Source organism: Odontesthes bonariensis, chromosome 11 (genome assembly GCF_027942865.1).
Source record: "Odontesthes bonariensis isolate fOdoBon6 chromosome 11, fOdoBon6.hap1, whole genome shotgun sequence".
Classification (NCBI taxonomy): domain Eukaryota; kingdom Metazoa; phylum Chordata; class Actinopteri; order Atheriniformes; family Atherinopsidae; genus Odontesthes; species Odontesthes bonariensis.
Window position 1 is genome coordinate 38,753,739 of NC_134516.1, and position 17,459 is coordinate 38,771,197.

At 44.7% G+C, this 17,459-nt stretch overlaps 1 protein-coding gene across 1 annotated transcript in view; it reads right to left on the reverse strand.

Annotated features, from left to right (window-relative positions):
* Positions 1-14,784, reverse strand: part of LOC142391458 (histone-arginine methyltransferase CARM1-like) — a 34,211-nt gene extending 19,427 nt beyond the window's left edge. The window contains exons 1-6 of the mRNA XM_075477213.1: positions 14,679-14,784; positions 5,554-5,680; positions 4,505-4,630; positions 4,297-4,424; positions 4,123-4,227; positions 739-849 (exon numbers count right to left, since the gene is read on the reverse strand). Coding sequence (XP_075333328.1) covers positions 739-849; positions 4,123-4,227; positions 4,297-4,424; positions 4,505-4,630; positions 5,554-5,680; positions 14,679-14,780 — 699 coding nt within the window. The 5' untranslated portion in view covers positions 14,781-14,784. The remainder of the gene's footprint in view (positions 1-738; positions 850-4,122; positions 4,228-4,296; positions 4,425-4,504; positions 4,631-5,553; positions 5,681-14,678) is intronic.
* Between the last annotated feature and the right edge of the window lie 2,675 nt (positions 14,785-17,459).

A 17,459-nucleotide genomic window follows, 5' to 3' on the forward strand; every position in this document is an offset into this window, starting at 1 on the left:
AAGTAGAAGCCTGGAAAAAAGACCTAGTGGTAAATCTGTCATGAGAGCAATGGCAGTCAGTCTGTTCAAAGGCTCACAAACAAACGATTAACTCACGCTTAAGGCTACTACAATGCGAGTCTATATTATACCAGTAACTTTAAATAGGTATAATCCTAATATTCCAGACACATGCACAAAATGTTCAGAAGAAAAAGGGACTTTATTTCACTGTATCTGGGAATGCAGGAAAATTCAAACATTTTGGAAAACAATTAGGCAAACTATAGAACATCTTGTCTCGAAGGACATTCCTCTGGATCCAGGGTTTTTTATACTAGGTGTGTATCCCAAAAACACTTTGTTTACCAAGTGTGAACAGTTACCGATCGACATGTGTCTACTGCGAGCTAAAAGACTGAAAAAAACAACAGCGCCAGGTATCACACCATGGATCAGACAAATGCTGGAAACCTTACCCCTGGAACGCAGAACATATCTCCTACAAGGGAAAAGTGAGTTATTCGAAAACCTATGGAGACCCGTCTGGACATTTGTGGATGGGGTGGACTTGTCTGAAGAGGAAGAGGTTATCTAAGGACAGGAACGACCGGGCCAGGATGCCAAGAGCCAACAGAGTCTCTACATTGAACTACTATCACCTGAACATTTAAGATGTATATCTGCAGATGTGTATCCAAAGAGGGCACTTGTTGTTGTTGATTCAATAAAAATAGTGAGAAAAAAAAATACACTGACCTGTGTAAATTTAGCCATAGGACTGGATTCAACAGCATACACTCGAGAAGCTCCTGCCTGGACTGCAAAGAAAGACAGAACCCCAGAACCACTGCACACATCTAGAACTACCTGTCGAGAGAAGAGGGCCAAAAGCAGCCAGTTATTAATGTGAAAACACACACAGGTGGCTTTTAATCCAGATGTCTTGCTTCTTATGGATAAAACTGTCCATTGAACAGCTTGTTGCGAAGGGTTAGGGTTGCTCCTACTGTTGGGGCCAAAAAGTTTGAAAATGACAGAAATGCTGGTTTTCACAAAGTTTGCTGCGATCCTTTTGTCAGATGTTTCTTTGGTACACTAAAGTATAATTACAGGCATTTCATATGTTTCAAAGGTTTTTAGTGACAAATACATAAAGTTTATACAAAGATTCAGTGTGGGCCCTTTTTTTAAAGACCTCTGTAATTCACCCTGGCTGCTGTCAATGAACTTCTGAGCCAAATCCTGAGTGACGCCAACCCATTGTTGCCTAATCAATGCTTGGAGTTGGTCAGAATTTGTGGGTTTTTCTTTGTCCACCTGCCTGTTGAGGACTGAACAAAGTTCTAAATCAGATTGAGGTGTGAGGAGTTTTCTGGCTCTCTCCGGGTCGGGAATGAGATCCTTCCCCAAGTGGAGGAGTTCAAGTATCTCGGGGTCTTGTTCACGAGTGAGGGACGAATGGAGCAGGAGATTGACAGGCGGATCGGTGCGGCGTCTGCAGTGATGCGGGCTCTGCACCGGCCCGTCGTGGTGAAGAAGGAGCTGAGCCAAGGCCAAGCTCTCGATTTACCGGTCAGTCTATGTTCCTACCCTCACCTATGGTCACGAGCTGTGGGTAGGGACCGAAAGAACGAGATCGCGAATACAAGCGGCCGAAATGAGTTTCCTCCGCAGGGTGTCTGGGCTCTCCATTAGAGATAGGGTGAGAAGCTCGGTCATCCGGGAGGGGCTCGGAGTAGAACCGCTGCTCCTCCGCATCCAGAGGAGTCAGATGAGGTGGCTCGGGCATCTGGTTAGGATGCCTCCTGGACGCCTCCCCGGTGAGGTGTTCCGGGCCCGTCCCACTGGGAGGAGGCCCCGGGGAAGACCCAGGACACGTTGGAGAGACTATGTCTCTCGGCTGGCCTGGGAACGCCTCGGGGTCCCCCCAGAAGAGCTGGAGGAAGTGGCCGGGGACAGGGACGTCTGGGTCTCTCTGCTCAAGCTGCTGCCCCCGCGACCCGATCCCCGGACCAGCGGAAGATGATGGATGGATGGATGGATGGAGTTTTCTGGCCACGGACCCAACGTTTCAATGTTTACTTCCCCGAGCCTCTAAGTCATCACTTTTTCCTCATGGCTCCATCGTGCTGGAAGAGGTTGGGAGAAGCTGCTCTCTGAGGAAGGTTCCCTACCATTCTCTATCCATGACCGTGTTCTTAGACAAACTGTGAGGGAGCCCACTCCCTTGGTATAGAAGCAACCCCACACATGGATGCTTTACTGTTGGCATGACGGAGGACTGATGGTGGCGCTCACCTTTTCTTCTCTGGACAGTCCTTTGTCTGGATGCCCTAAACAGCCAGGAATGACTTTCCCCCAGTCCTCAGCGGTCCGATCCCTGTGCTTTTTGCAGAACATCAGGCTGTCCTTGATGTTTTTCTTGGAGAGAAGCAGCTTCTTTGCTGTTCTTGACCTCAGGCCATCCTTTAAAGGCCCTGGCTACGACTCACCTTTAGGACACAGTCCTAGCCCTACCACCACATACAAGCTTTCTGTTTCAGTGTTCCATGATCCTTGCTTGTTCCCTCTTCAGTCTTATGCATGTACTGTGTTAAGCTGGATTTACAGTTGACGCGTCGCTCATGGCGCCGCCGACCTGTGACGTCAGAATGATGTTTCAGGCATGGCGCTTGCCTTGAAAAGACGGCGCAGCGCGTTGTCGTACACCAGTCCATTTTTGTAAATTGGCTGTGTCGAAAACGACAAACCGGATGGACCAATGTGAGACCAGGCTCAGTCAGGAGGTGCGTTTGTACAGCACCTGTACGACACTGCTGTGAAACAGCACAGGGAGCACGTAAACTCCCCAAAACTGGTGCACAGAGATGGGCAGAACTTTGGGGAAAGAGGGAGAGTTCTGTAAGAATGTGTGTGTGGCAAGGTGGGCATAGACGCTCCTTTTTCCATCACGATATGTGCGTCATTACGTCACACCGACCTATCAGCTGATCCCACAGCTGACATCATTCAAGCTGAGATGCCGGCTTTTGCGAGCTAGGAGGAAGAACTGACGGTCAACGTGCCTTTCCTCATTCATCCATGCATGCACTTTGGTCTGCTTTTTGCACTGCAATCTGTTGCGAAGCTCAACTTGGCGTGCTGGCGCTCCCCGCCTCCCCTATCCTTGTTCTTTTGTTAACAGGTGCAGGTAATCCTGGAGGGAGGTCCTCTTAGCTCCTGGTGGTGGGTCCGATCACGTGGTGTGCAGTGAATTGCAGTGTTACCTTCGTGTGAGTGTTCCAGCAGTGAGTGCCATAATTCACCTTCACTTAGTGTGTGCATGAGCACGCGTGTTTGTGTGTACTTACCCAAGGCCTGTACAGGGGGCTTAGTATAACTTCCCCCCCTCCCGGGTGCACCTGCCCTGTGTTGAGGACCCTTACCTGTCTACAGATTTGTCTGGGCAGTGGTTGGGAAACATTTTAAGTGTCTATTTTAATATTATATGTGCACATTGTTAATAAAAAGTCATTTTGTTACGGAATCCACGTTTCCTGTTTAATGCAGTAGAACTTGTGTGGGGGTCAAATAAGGGGTTCTTGTACAGTCCCTGGGCTGTAGTTCCCAATCTTATCCCAGGGTGGCGTTGTCTGGTTCGAAGCAAGAAGAACGTTGAAAGTTAAAGTTTAAAACTTTTCTGGTCCTTACCACTCTGTTACATTTGGAAGAAGCTATGGGACAGATACGTGAAGGCAAAGAAGAGGGCAGAGACTCCAAGTGGTGATGCCGTAGCAGCAACACCTCTGTGACGGAGAAAATTGCAACTACTGGCACATCGACTCTCGCCACTATATACAGCCGGCACGAAATCGTGACGTCATCAACACCGCTCGCGCTAGCAGACGCGGAAACCATGCTAGAGCCTTTAGGATCCTGGAGTTTTTACTGTTTTGTCAGATTTGTCTCTTTTTCTGCTCTTTCTGCCTAGCTGACTACCTCCTTGTGCTGTCCTCCTGTCACCCCTGTCAGCCACCAACTCTGACGAGACAGCTGCTGAGCAAAATCCAGCGGCATTGATCACATTCAGCATTTCACTGACTCTCAAGCGGATGTTGAAGATGACGGCTTGATGTGGGGATGTTTTCTGCAGCGTTTCACCTTGTCTTTGAAGTCAGCCTCATTGGCTAAAATGGCCCTCTGATAGGTGGCGGTCCTCTGGTAGTCCTGCAGCAGGCTCTGCTGCTGGCTCAAACAGCTGTGAAACTAAACACAAACTAATATAAACCACAAATAAATATGAAACTTAAATGTTTAGATACCTAACTGGTCTACCTGGTAGCACTCATTCTCAGTCACTGTCTCACACATCATGGGATGTCTTCTGGAAGCTGTCTGGCCTCTGTCTGAGCAACCTCTCGTACCGTCTCCTCTCTTCAACAGCCTCTGGAAGCTCTTTCGATCTAAAAAGTCAAAGAAAGTAAATACTTTTCAGCATACTCAGGATGACAAGCCATGATAAATTCAAATGTATGTTACTAACCATCTGGAGTTTTGAACTGTAGAAGAAGACTCAACGTGCCAACGGTTACCAGGAAGGACTGGCCTCCGACCTGACAGCAGTCCATGTCCGCACACACCGCCAGCTGGAAGACGGATGCTCTGTTGGCTGAAAACACGTTTCACTTTCAGAATGAAAGCTGATCATGTGAAGGTCGTCTTCTGGAGGGATTTAAAGAAGGCGGTGGAAGTGTGGAGGTCAAAAAGCATGGGTGAGTTGGGAGGCTTTTGCTTGTTAAAAACTAACTTAATTCATAAGAGGTTCTAAAAGTCAAAGATCATGGGAGTTCGACCATCCAGTCTGCATGTGCGTACAGCCCTGTCCAACGAGGGATTCTGTGGGGGGAGGGCTGCCCCTCATCACTGATCCTGTTTGTGGTTTTCATGGACAGGATCTGGACAGGAGGCCGTCTGGTTTGGGAACCTCAGGCTTACATCTTTGCTTTTTTGCAGATGATGTGGTTCTGTTGGCTTCTTCAAGCCATGACCTCCAGCTGCTCTGGAGCTGAGTGAGAAGCAGCAGGGATGAAGGTCAGCTCTTCCAGATCTGAGGCCATGGTTCTCAACCTTAACAATTTGGAGCGCTCTCTTCGGGTCGGGGATGAGTCTCGGGATCTTCATCATTCACGAGTTTGAGCGAGAAAGAGGAAAGAGGCTGTGGTGGTGGAAATAGTCTATGATGATCCTAAGAGCTTGCATAAGGGTAACTGGACTTCTTCTTGGATCCAGAAGATGTTTCAGCTCTCATCTGAAAGGCTTCTTCAGTTCTGAACTAGATGGAGTGTCAGCTCCTGACCAGTTTGGGTCCATTTATGAATCATCTAACTATACTTCCCACCATCTAGTTTAGAACTGACGAAGCCTTTTGGATGAGAGCTCTTAGGATTATCACAGATGTTAACAATGATATCAGTTTGTGACCATGGGTCCATGTTTAACACACTTTTTCCACCACCACAGCCCGTTTCCCTGGTACTTTCTAAATGTGCAGAGTGGGAATGTGTGAGGGTGTGTGTGTTGTTTGGTACCCACCATCTTGCACAGTGAGCTGTTGAGCCTCCAGGCCTGTGCTGAGGAGCAGAGTGAGCTCCTGTCCATCCCCCTGTGTGCACACACTGACCTGCTGCTCTGGCCTGATCTCCATCTGAACCCTCTCCTCCTTCACAATACAACCAGAGCACAACATTTCACCTTAGACCAGATTATGAACTGACTGTTGGGCACTTTGTAGGCTTTTGTTTGATCTGCTGAGCAGTCGGGATGTGGAGAAAACATGGCAACGTGTTCTGGGGTGATTACCTCAGACTTCCAACGCAGGGACCTACTGCTCCCTGGCTGGGGGGGGGGGGCTACAACTGCTCAAACCCATCAGTGGTTTTAATGTTGTGGCTGACTGGTGCTGTTTGTTTTCTAATCACTTTAACGGCATTATTATCAGAGGTGGGTAGTAACAAGTTACATTTACTCCGTTATATTTACTTGAGTAAGTTTTTGAAAAAATTGTACTTCTAGGAGTAGTTTTAAATCACTATACTTTTTACTTTTCCTTGAGTAGATGTGTGCAGCAGAAACTGTCCTCTTACTCCGCTACATTAGGCTACAATGAGCTGGTTACTTTTCTTCTTACCTCTTTGGTATTCTACGCCTCATTATTTTTGTCCCCCCGCGTACGCCTCATTTTAATGTTTTATTCTGACAGAGAGAGAGACTTCCACCAAAGGCTCTACCACCTGACTGTGTTCCACCAATCAGACGCGGCCGTGCAGTCTGGTCACGTGACCGTACTCGATCTCAGCGGCGGGACGGGTTAGCTTTAGCATTAGCAGTCGTAGCAAACAAACAAAGAAACAGATGAAAAATGTCAGAACCAACAGTGGGAAATGAAGACGCAGACGAGGCCTCATACTGAAAGCATGTTTACCTTACAAAGAGTGAGAAACAGCAGCTACATTATGTGTCTTCTGTGTCAACCAAAAAAAACGCACATTTCAGCAGAAACTCAACATCTAACTTGAGGAAACATGTAGCGCTAAGTTTCCTAAACTCGTTTTCCCCCCCATGGATAGGTGAATGTTTGTTTTTTAGGTTACATATGTTTTAAACATTTCCTAAGTCTCTTTTATTTTTTATTGAAGTACTTGAATTTACCTGGATTATTTTAATTTAAGCTATTTTGTAATTAATTCATTTTAATTTATTTAATCAATTGGATGAACTCTAATTTGCCTAAAGATGATTATTTAGTATTTTTGTCTGTCTGATTGAATGCTTGTGTTAAGATTAGATTAGATTGTACTTTATTTATCCCACAACGGGGAAATTCACTTGTCACAGCAGCAACAATAGACATGAAACAAGAAATTAAAAAAGACAAACATTTTTTTAAAAGAGAAAAAGCAAGTACTAAAAAGTAAAGTGACCAAAAAGTGAAGTGACCTAGTATAAATAATATTGCACATTGTGAAGTTGAAATGAATAAAATATAAATAATACGGGTAAATAAAAATCTCTGTATGATTGTCATGGGAAAGGCAACAACATGATCAGTGGGTGCATGTGTTGTAAAGTCTGACAGCTGCCGGGATGAAGGACCTGCAGAACCTCTCCTTCTTGCACCGTGGATGTAACAGTCTGATGCTGAAAGAGCTGTACAGGGACCCCACAGTGTCATGGAGGGGGGGGGGAGGAGTTGTCCATGATGGATGTCAGCTTAGCTAACATCCTCCTCTCACCCACATCCTCAATGGAATCCAGGGGACAGTCTAGGACAGAGCTCGCTCTCCTGATCAGTTTGTTCAGTCTCCCTCTGTCTCTGCCCGTGCTGCCCCCTCTCCAGCAGACCACAGCATAGAAAACTAACAAATAAATCAGACGTTACTCAACAGTTACTCAGTACTTGAGTAGTTTTTTTCACCAAGCACTTTTTTACTCTTACTCAAGTTATTATTTGGATGACTACTTTTTACTTTTACTTGAGTCATATTATTTTGAAGTGACAGTACATTTACTTGAGTACATTTTTTGGCTACTCTACCCACCTCTGATTATTATTAAGTTTTCAGAGACTAAATGATTTCTCGATACTTTGGCTTCCTGGCATTATGTTCATTCAAACCTTCATTTAACCAGGAATAAAAAATGTATTTGAAGAATGTCCGGGCCAAGAAAGGCAGCACCTAAAGTCAGTGAAGACAACGCAACAATACACACATTCTTCATTCAACACCTTAACTCTTTCGGTGCCATTGACGTCTATAGACGTCAATTTAAAAAAAACGCTGACTGCCAAAGACGTCTATTGACGTCAATTGTGTTTTTTAACGGAGCGGGCTGGGGGACAATCTAGCGGAGTTTGTCACTAAATCTTAGGCTTGTAAACACTAAACAGAGAATATACTGGCAAAATTACCCGCAAGGTGGCAGCAGTGCCACTTTGCACAAAAAAAGAAGCTTGTTTTCTCCGTTTTTTGGGTCAAACAGCTGTTTTTGGTGAAACCAACCTATGTTCTACTGTCTATTACAAAAGGACTGAAAATGGAAGAAACAAACTTTTTTTTCCTGATGAAAGAAGAGAGTCTACTCTTTCGTTTGGTAATTTCGGTGTGTACATAGTCATAAGACACACTTTTCTGTGGGTCTTGGAAAATCAGTCAAAATACTGTAAAACACTTGGCAGTATGGGTATCTCTGAACTGAAAATGGCTGGCAGCCAATGAGTTAAGAACAAAACCTCAGAATATTTAATCATCACAGGCCAGATGGAGGCAGGATGGTCAGTCAGAGCATTTACAGCCGGACAAGCCTGCCTGTAGCAGGTTTACAATGTGCTTAAATCCATGAAATGAGACCGGATCCTTAAGATTCAGGTAACTTAGAAGCTGATTAGAAGCAATATTCCCCTCACACACAAGAACCGCCTATACCAAATTGTCAAGTGGTCAAGCAAACTAATTGGGGAGACACAGCTGCACCCTTCTTCCCTATACACAAGACAACTACAGCGGATAGCAATGGGTATCCTGGATGATAGCCGACACTCCTTGAATAATGAATTCCAGTACCTCCCCTCTGGACGGAGGCTGGTAGTTCCTGGTTGCAGAACCAACAGATTCAAAAACAGTTTTGTCCCAGCTGCAGTTACTCTGCTAAATAAGATGTAAGACAAATTTCCTGTGGATTATTATGTTTCCAATGCACTTGCAGGTTATGTATTTACTTGTAGCAATGCTTTTGCACTTAAATTGCATTTTAACTGCCATAGTTCTTCAATAACTGCATGAAGCCTTATGGTCATCCCACTGCAGTTCTGCTTCTTGCGTACATATATGTTGTATGTTATATGTTAGCACTGTTCTTGTATTATTTATTCTTGTGTAGCCTATATGTGTTTTTAGATTCCATGTTTATATGTGTCATGTGTCTTGTAGCTTGTATGTAAGGACACCCATCTCTCTCTTAAACTGCAAAACCAGTTTACCTACGGGTACCAATAAAGTAAACTGAACTGAACTGATTCAGAGGGAGCAGCATTTTTAAAGGCCTTTTCCCCAGCTTAGATAAAAAGACTAATTATTTTTAAATGGAGACCATAACTTCCTATACTTTTTCTGAAAGATATTGTTCTGAAGGCAGACCAAGAACAACTTAATAAATGACAATATGCCAATGTTTGAATCTACAGAGGGCCAAAACAGACAGTGTGCAGTGGTGTGGGAGGAGCCTCAGAGCTCCTGGGAGACAGCATCCATGGCATCAACATCATCTGGCACAGACATAAAAGAGGTGGCAACAAGTTGCCTCAAAGGAGAAACAAGGTTAAAACACAGTTTTATTTTTCCTGGTTACGTGGTGTGAACGAGAGATAATCATCCATTTGGGATTCTAACTCACAGCCTTGAGTGGAGACAACAGGTGGAAGATTCAGGAGCTTTGATTTTGCTTTGGAAATCAGAGTTTTGTTTCCTTGGCATTCAAAACAAGTTTGAATCTGCACTAAAGTCCTGTTGTAGCTGACAGAGGACCTCATTGGGCCTTATTGGACCTGATTGGGCCGTATTGGGCCTCATTTGGCCTTAATGGGGCCTTATTGGACCTTATTACGCCTGATTGGGTCTTATTGGACCTGATTGGGCCTTAATGGGGCCTTATTGGACCTGATTGATTGGACCTGATTGATTGGGCCTTATTGGACCTGATTGATTTGACCTGATTGGGCCTTAATGGGGCCTTATTGGACCTGTTTGGGCCTCATTTGGCCTTAATGGACCTAATTGGGCCTGATTGGGCCTTATTGGACCTAATTGATTGGACCTGATTGGGCCTGATTGGGCCTGATTGGGCCGTATTGGGCCTTAATTCAAATTCAATTCAAATTCAAAAATACTTTATTTATCCCAGAGGGAAATTAAATGTTGATGTAGCTCAATTAAATCAGGGAGTTATTATAGATGCTGATGGCTGTGGGCAGGAAAGATTTCCTGTAGCGGTCCGTTTTGCATCCAAACTGAAGAAGCCTTTGACTGAAGAGACTCTGTTTTCCGATAACAGTCTCATGGAGAGGATGTTCAGGGTTGTCCATAATTCTCTTGATTTTATGCAAAATCCTTCTTTGCATTATTGTCTCCAGAGGTTCCACAGTCGTCCCCAGAACAGAACCAGCCTTCTTTATCAGGTTGTTGAGTCTTTTTAGGTCCATGGTTCTGATGCTGCTGCCCCAACAGATGACGCAAGAGGAAAGGACGCTCTCAACAACAGACTTGTAGAAGATTTGCAACGTCTTGCTGCAAACCTTGAAGGACCTTAGCTTCCTCAAGAAGTACAGTCTGCTCTGTCCTTTCTTGTAGATGGCTTCACTGTTGTGTCTCCAGTCCAGTCTGTTGTCCACATGAACACCGAGGTATTTATATTCCTCAACCACCTCCACTTCTTCTCCCATGATGGAAACAGGGTTTGATCTGACCCTGTTTCTCCTGAAATCTACAATCATCTCCTTTGTTTTGTTAACATTCAAGATGAGATGATTGTTCCCACACCATGCCACAAAGCGGTCCACCAGCTCTCTGTACTCAGCTTCTTGTCCATCTCTGATACACCCGACAACTGCAGAGTCATCTGAATATTTCTGTAGATGACAGGAGTCTGACTTGTACTGGAAGTCTGAAGTGTACAGAGTGAAAAGGAATGGTGAGAGTACAGTCCCCTGTGGTGCTCCTGTGCTGCTGATCACCTGGTTAGACACACAATTCTTCAGTCTGACAAACTGTGGTCTGTTTGTCAGGTAGTCATTAATCCAGGTGATTGTTGAGGCCTCCACCTAAGTCTTCTGGAGTTTCAGACGAAGCAGATCAGGCTGGATTGTGTTAAATGCACTGGAGAAATCAAAGAACATGATCCTCACAGTGCTGCCTGCTTTGTCCAGATGACAGTGGGTTTGTTGAAGCAGGTGTATGATAGCGTCTTCAACTCCAACTCCATGGCGATAAGCAAACTGCAGGGGGTCCTGATATGTGCTGGTTTGCTTACACAGGTGGGTCAACAGGAGTCTCTCCAGGACCTTCATGATGTGGGATGTCAGGGCAACAGGTCTGTAGTCATTGATGTCTGAAGGGTGAGTTTTCTTTGGTACCGGAACCAGACAGGATGTCTTCCACAACAGTGGTACCCTCTCTTGGGTCAAGCTAAGGTTGAAAAGGTGTTGCAGAATCCCACAGAGCTGCTCTGCACAGGCCTTCAGGACTCGGGGGCTGACACCATCTGGACCTGCAGCCTTGTTCCGGTTCAGTCTCTCCAACTGCCTCTTTACCTGACTTCTAGAAACAGAAAAGTGGGAGGGGAGGCAAAGGGGACAGCAGCATCTCCTGATTGGATTGATGACAAACTAGTGGAAGCAGAAGAATCCATGACTGAGGTGGAGGTGGAGATGTTACAGGAAAGCTGTGGGTCAGAGGAGGGTGGGATGTCTCTTTGGCTGGGAACAGGAGGGGAGGATGGTGAGCTTGTTCCTGAACTGAACCTGTTGAAGAATGTGTTCAGCTCATTTGCTCTGTCCAGACTTCCATCCATCCGATCCTCCCTCTGCTTGAGGCCTGTGATCTTCTTCATTCCTGACCACACATCTCTGATATTGTTCCTCTGCAGTTTACTCTCAAGCTTCTTTCTATACACCTCCTTGCTCTCTCTGATCTTGACTTTGAGCTGCTTCTGTATACTCCTCAGTAACTCCCTGTCTCGCTCCCTAAAGGCTCTTTTTTTCTTGTTCAATAGTTCCTTTAGCTCATTGGTGATCCAGGGTTTGTTATTAGGGAATCATCTCACTGTTCTGGTGGGGATGGTGTTGTCCACACAGAAGTTTATATAGTCAGTCACACACTCAGTCATGGCATTAATGTCCTCTCCATGTGGCTTACAAAGAGAAATCCAATCGGTTGCATCAAAACAACCCTGTAAGGCTTCTTCAGCTTCCTCTGACCACTTTCTAACAGTCCTTTTTGTGACAGGTAGTCTCTGGACAAGGGGTTTATATGCTGAACAGAGAAAAACAAGGTTGTGATCTGATTTACCCAGGGAAGGTCTTGATTTGGAAATGTATGAATCCTTGACATTTGTGTAAAACAAATCCAATGTCTTGTTTTCTCTGGTAGAGCAGCTGACAAACTGTTGAAAAGTTGGCAGTGTAGCAGAGAGTGAGGCATGATTAAAATCACCAGATATTGCCACAAAAGAATTGGGGTGTTGTGTCTGTATCTTAGCAACAACGGAACTGATGACATCACATGCAGTGTCGGCAACAGCTGAGGGTGGAATGTAAACAGCCACCAAAACAACACTGGTGAACTCTCTTGGCAAATAATATGGACGAAAACTTACTGCCAATAGTTCAATGTCAGGACTGCAGATACGACTCTTCACAGTAACATGTCCTGGGTGACACCATCTGTTGTTGACAAGCACTGCCAATCCACCCCCTTTCCTTTTCCTGCTACTCTTTAAATCTCGATCTGCTCGTACAGTCAGGAAGCCCGGCAGAGAGACGCTGGAGTCAGGGATATGATCCTGCAGCCATGTCTCAGTAAAACACATAATGCTACATTCCCGATATTCTTGCTGAGTCCTTGTCAATGCTAGAAGCTCATCCAACTTGTTAGCTAACGATCTTACGTTGCCCATGATGACGGATGGCAGAGATGGTTTGAACTTCTTCTTTCTTTCTCTCCTCTTTGCTCCTGCTCTGCATCCACGACGCCTCCTTTTCAATTCCAGTGGGATTTCTGGCTTCAGTTGTCGAATTATTTCTGCTTTTCCAATGTTAATCAGCTGCTCCCTGTTGTAAACCACCCCGTTGCTATGGTTATGCATCATAACAAAAGAGCAAAATATACAAAAGTATTGGGAAAAATCAATCCAGCTGCACAGCATCCAAGGCAGGAAGGAACAGTTGTCCAAAAAATGCAATTTCTTCCAAGCAAAAACAGGAATGAAATTTAGAAAAAAGAATAAATCTCAATGTGAGGTACAGAGCTACTCCAACGTGCTGCCACCCTCAGCGGCGCATTCTAGAACATTCTAGAACATTCTAGAACATGGGGCCTTAATGGGGCCTTATTGGACCTGATTGATTGGAACTTATTGGGCCTGATTGGGCCTTATTGGAGCTGATTGGGCCTTATTGGACCTGATTGATTGGGTCTTATTGGACCTTATTGAACCTGATTGGGCCTTATTGGGCCTGATTGGGCCTTATTGGGCTTGATTGGGCCTTATTGGACCTGATTGGATGAAGATGCAGAACAGCACATCATTGTATCATCAGAATAAAAGTTTAATTTTGGCCCCGGGATGGCGCCCGAACATATACTGGGGTAGATAGAAGTGCTACCTGTTACCAGCACACACCAGCCTGATTCCTAATGGAACCCGACCCACAGTGTGTTCAGACAGTCCAACATAACGAGTCTTTGCTTTAGAACTGCAGGATCCACCATGTCAGATCAATAAAAAGAGCTGAACAGTGTTGCTGTTGTCTCGGGAGTCACTTTTATAGCTGCTGTACGCTGATAAAATGTTAAGTAGAAACTCTTCCAACTGTTCAAGCTCCAGAACCTCAACAAAGACGGACACCTTGTAGACAGGCCTGTAGTTGTTCAGGGTCAACTCCTTTAAACAAGGGAAGAACAAAGGCTGATATTCACGCTAAAGGAATTTCATATGTGAGCAGCAACAGACTGAAAAGATGTGAGCGAAGGTGCGATAAAGTCAGCTGCTGATGTAAGAATAAAGGTACGGATCCAGATCATCCGGACCGTTTCTCATATTTATAAACTGGGTCTGTAGTCCCACTGCAGGAAGTCTCACACTGATTCTGCAGAGATGAATTATGGCCGTTCAAAGCTGAGGACCGGCGTACCACATGCCAACTCAACGACCGAAACGGGATTCTGGAGTTGGTTGATTGAACAGATGTGAAAAGAAAGAAAGGCTAGCTGGAACAGTAACACTGTCTCCATTTAGTCCAGCAATGGCCAAATAAATAGCTGCAGCACTTTTACATTTAAATCCACTTCGATCAAATGATGTTAGAGCCAACTGTCAACACACTGATCAATCCCAACCACATCTGTTGTAACGAACACATCTGGAGCACAAACCTATGAGCTCCTTTAACAGTAAAACAGCAACATTTGAATAATAAGCTGCTTCCAGTGCCAAGCGGAGTAGTTCTGTAGCAAAACAACACTACACCACCAGAATAAATCCACATGCTTTCCATTCTGCAGCACAGCAGCCCTGTGGGGGCTGAAACCATAGTGGACCGAGGCACAGGAAGCACAGGTCAATGGGAAAAGAAAATGCACCCAAACACACGGTAGAGCCTGAGAGCAAGCTGCCGTTACCGTTGGACCACTGCGCTCTGCGTCACATCCTGATGATCACGTTCTGCTGCCTTTAAATGCGTGAGCCACATCTGATTCAAGGCAGAAATCTGGACATGCTGTTAGACTGTGAAGATCTAAGAGTTAGATTCCTCCTTTCCCCTCCATCTTGTACAAATCCAGCCCGATTGCCGGCTCAGAGCATGAATTAGTTGAAACCACATGACAGTTAGAGTGTGTCATGGCTTAAAAAAGGCTAAATGAGAGGGCAGGTGCCCTCAGCATTACCTCCTGATGCGTCTCCATGAGCGCCTCCTCAGTCCTGACCTCCTCCTGCAGAGTGAAGACCCTCACAGAGAAAGTAGGTGGCTCCTCACTCATCTCCTCCATTCTTCAGTGTGAGAGAAGGCTGCCGTCAGAAAGGGAGCCCAGAGGAGAGGAGGAGGGTCAGAGAGCAGGGGGAGGAGAGATGGAGGGAGGAGTGTGGGGTAAATGTGGAAAGAGAGAAGCTCATGGAGCAGAGGGGGAACTCACAGTAAACTCTGCGTACCTGTAGCTCATCTTCACAGCGTTGGTTTTCTCCTAGAGCAACTAACCCATCCGTTTTCTGGACCCTCCTCATCAAATTCAGTCACAGGGGTTGGAGCCGGAGGTGGGGAGTAACGACTTACATTTACTTGAGTAAGTTTTGGTTTCAAGGAGTAGTTTTAAATCCCTATTAGGGCTGGGCAACCATTAAAATGTTTAATCTAATTAATCACATGATTTCCCTGATTAATCACGATTAATCGCATTTGTACGCAGAATCCCAAAATGAATCCAAAAGTAGTGTATAGCTTTTAGCATTTAGCTTTATTTGAAATGTGCTGCCATATGAATGAAAGTGCCATAACATTTGTTGTGCAAACACACTTTTAACATCAGCATCTTTCTGTAGTTTTTATGTAGAAGCCTCGCTCCACTGTCTGTTTCCTTGAATGACTTGCACCTGAGAACTCAGCCCCCAAAATTGCCCAGAGTATTGGGTTTGTTTCATCAGCTGCTCAGTCAAAGCTAAAAAACCTTGGGGTTACCTTCGACCGAAGCATGCGCTTTGAGGAGCACATAAAATCATTAGCACAAAATTGTTCCTTCCAGCTCAGAAACATAGCAAAACTCGGGTCCATTGTGTCCCGGCCTAAGCTGGAGATGATTATTCATGCATTTGTGTCTTCCCGGTTAGATTATTGTAATTCACTTTTCACATGTCTCAACATATCATCTCTGAACCGTCTACAAATTATTCAAAACACTGCAGCCAGGTTACTGACTAGATCCAACAGGATGACTCACATCACACCCATTCTACTTTCCTTACACTGGCTGCCAATAAGGTTCAGGATCCAGTTTAAAATTCTTCTTATCACATACAAAGCCCTTAATCATCAGGAACCCGGTTACATCTGTGACCGGATCCACCCCTATAACACAACCAGGCCTCTTAGGTCCTCAGACCAGAGCTTATTGACTGTCCCCCGCTCTTGTCTAAAGACAAAGGGTGATCGTGCCTTTGAGGTAGTGGCTCCAACTCTTTGGAACTCTCTTCCCCTGTGTCTACGGTCTGCAGCTTCTTTAGACATTTTCAAAAAAAAATTCTGAAGACCCACCTATTTAAAATAGCTTTTATCTGTACTTAAAGTGCCCATCTGCTCTGTAGCCTCATGCTTTTCTGCAATTACTGTGTTTTCTTATGTGTGTATAAGATGTGTATATGAAATGTTGACTTGCATCGTATTGTGAAGCACTTTGTGAATTTTATTTTCTGTGAAAGGTGCTATACAAATAAATGTATTATTATTATTATATTACTTGCTGCTATCAGTTGTGTGTTTTGCCTTTAAAGCTGCCGTCGGCAGGTTTTCAAAATTGCGAGTCTAAAGTCGGAAAATTCGAACTGATACAACTTTCAGGTCCCTCCCCCTCTGTGGACGAGGTTGTGCACGTGAGTTCACACCAGTGTGCTCGCACACAAGCTGGGGCAGACTCACGCTCAGCATGGAAGACGTGGTTGGTGACTGTTCTGCTCAGATAATAGATCAATAGTAAACCTAACGTGATTGGTTAAAAACAGCCGGGAGCGCTCGGTTTTTGCAAGCATGATTACAGGCTTTAGAGGGAGCTACAGATTTCGTTATTTTTCCTAAACAGCCTATTTAATATTCTACTTCCAGAATCCCATGACAGTTCAAGCTAATATGACTGAAAAAAAGTTGCAGACGGCAGCTTTAAGTGATATTTTAGACTGGAACTTCTACGCTGAGAAGACAATTCAACTTGGCAGTGTTTACAGATGACTTTGGTTCTGTCGACTCCGCCGTCTGGAAGAACTTTAACATGAAAATGGCCGAGTAAAAGTTCCGTACCCTTCTCCATGTTTGGTGGATCCGCCGATTACTTTCTTTTCCTGTTCCACAGCAGACAGCAGCAGACTTTTACAGAATAAAAGCCTGTGAGCAACAGACTTTTACAGAATAAAAGCCTGTGAGCAGCAGACTTTTACAGAATAAAAGCCTGTGAGCAGCAGACTTTTACAGAATAAAAGCCTGTGAGCAGCAGACTTTTACAATAATAAAAGCCTGTGAGCAACAGACTTTTACAAAATAAAATCCTGTGAGCAGCAGACTTTTACAATAATAAAAGCCTGTGAGCAACAGACTTTTACAAAATAAAATCCTGTGAGCAGCAGACTTTTACAGAATAAAAGCCTGTGAGCAACAGACTTTTACAAAATAAAATCCTGTGAGCAACAGACTTTTACAGAATAAAAGCCTGTGAGCAGCAGACTTTTACAGAATAAAAGCCTGTGAGCAGCAGACTTTTACAATAATAAAAGCCTGTGAGCAACAGACTTTTACAAAATAAAATCCTGTGAGCAGCAGACTTTTACAATAATAAAAGCCTGTGAGCAACAGACTTTTACAAAATAAAATCCTGTGAGCAGCAGACTTTTACAGAATAAAAGCCTGTGAGCAACAGACTTTTACAAAATAAAATCCTGTGAGCAACAGACTTTTACAAAATAAAAGCCTG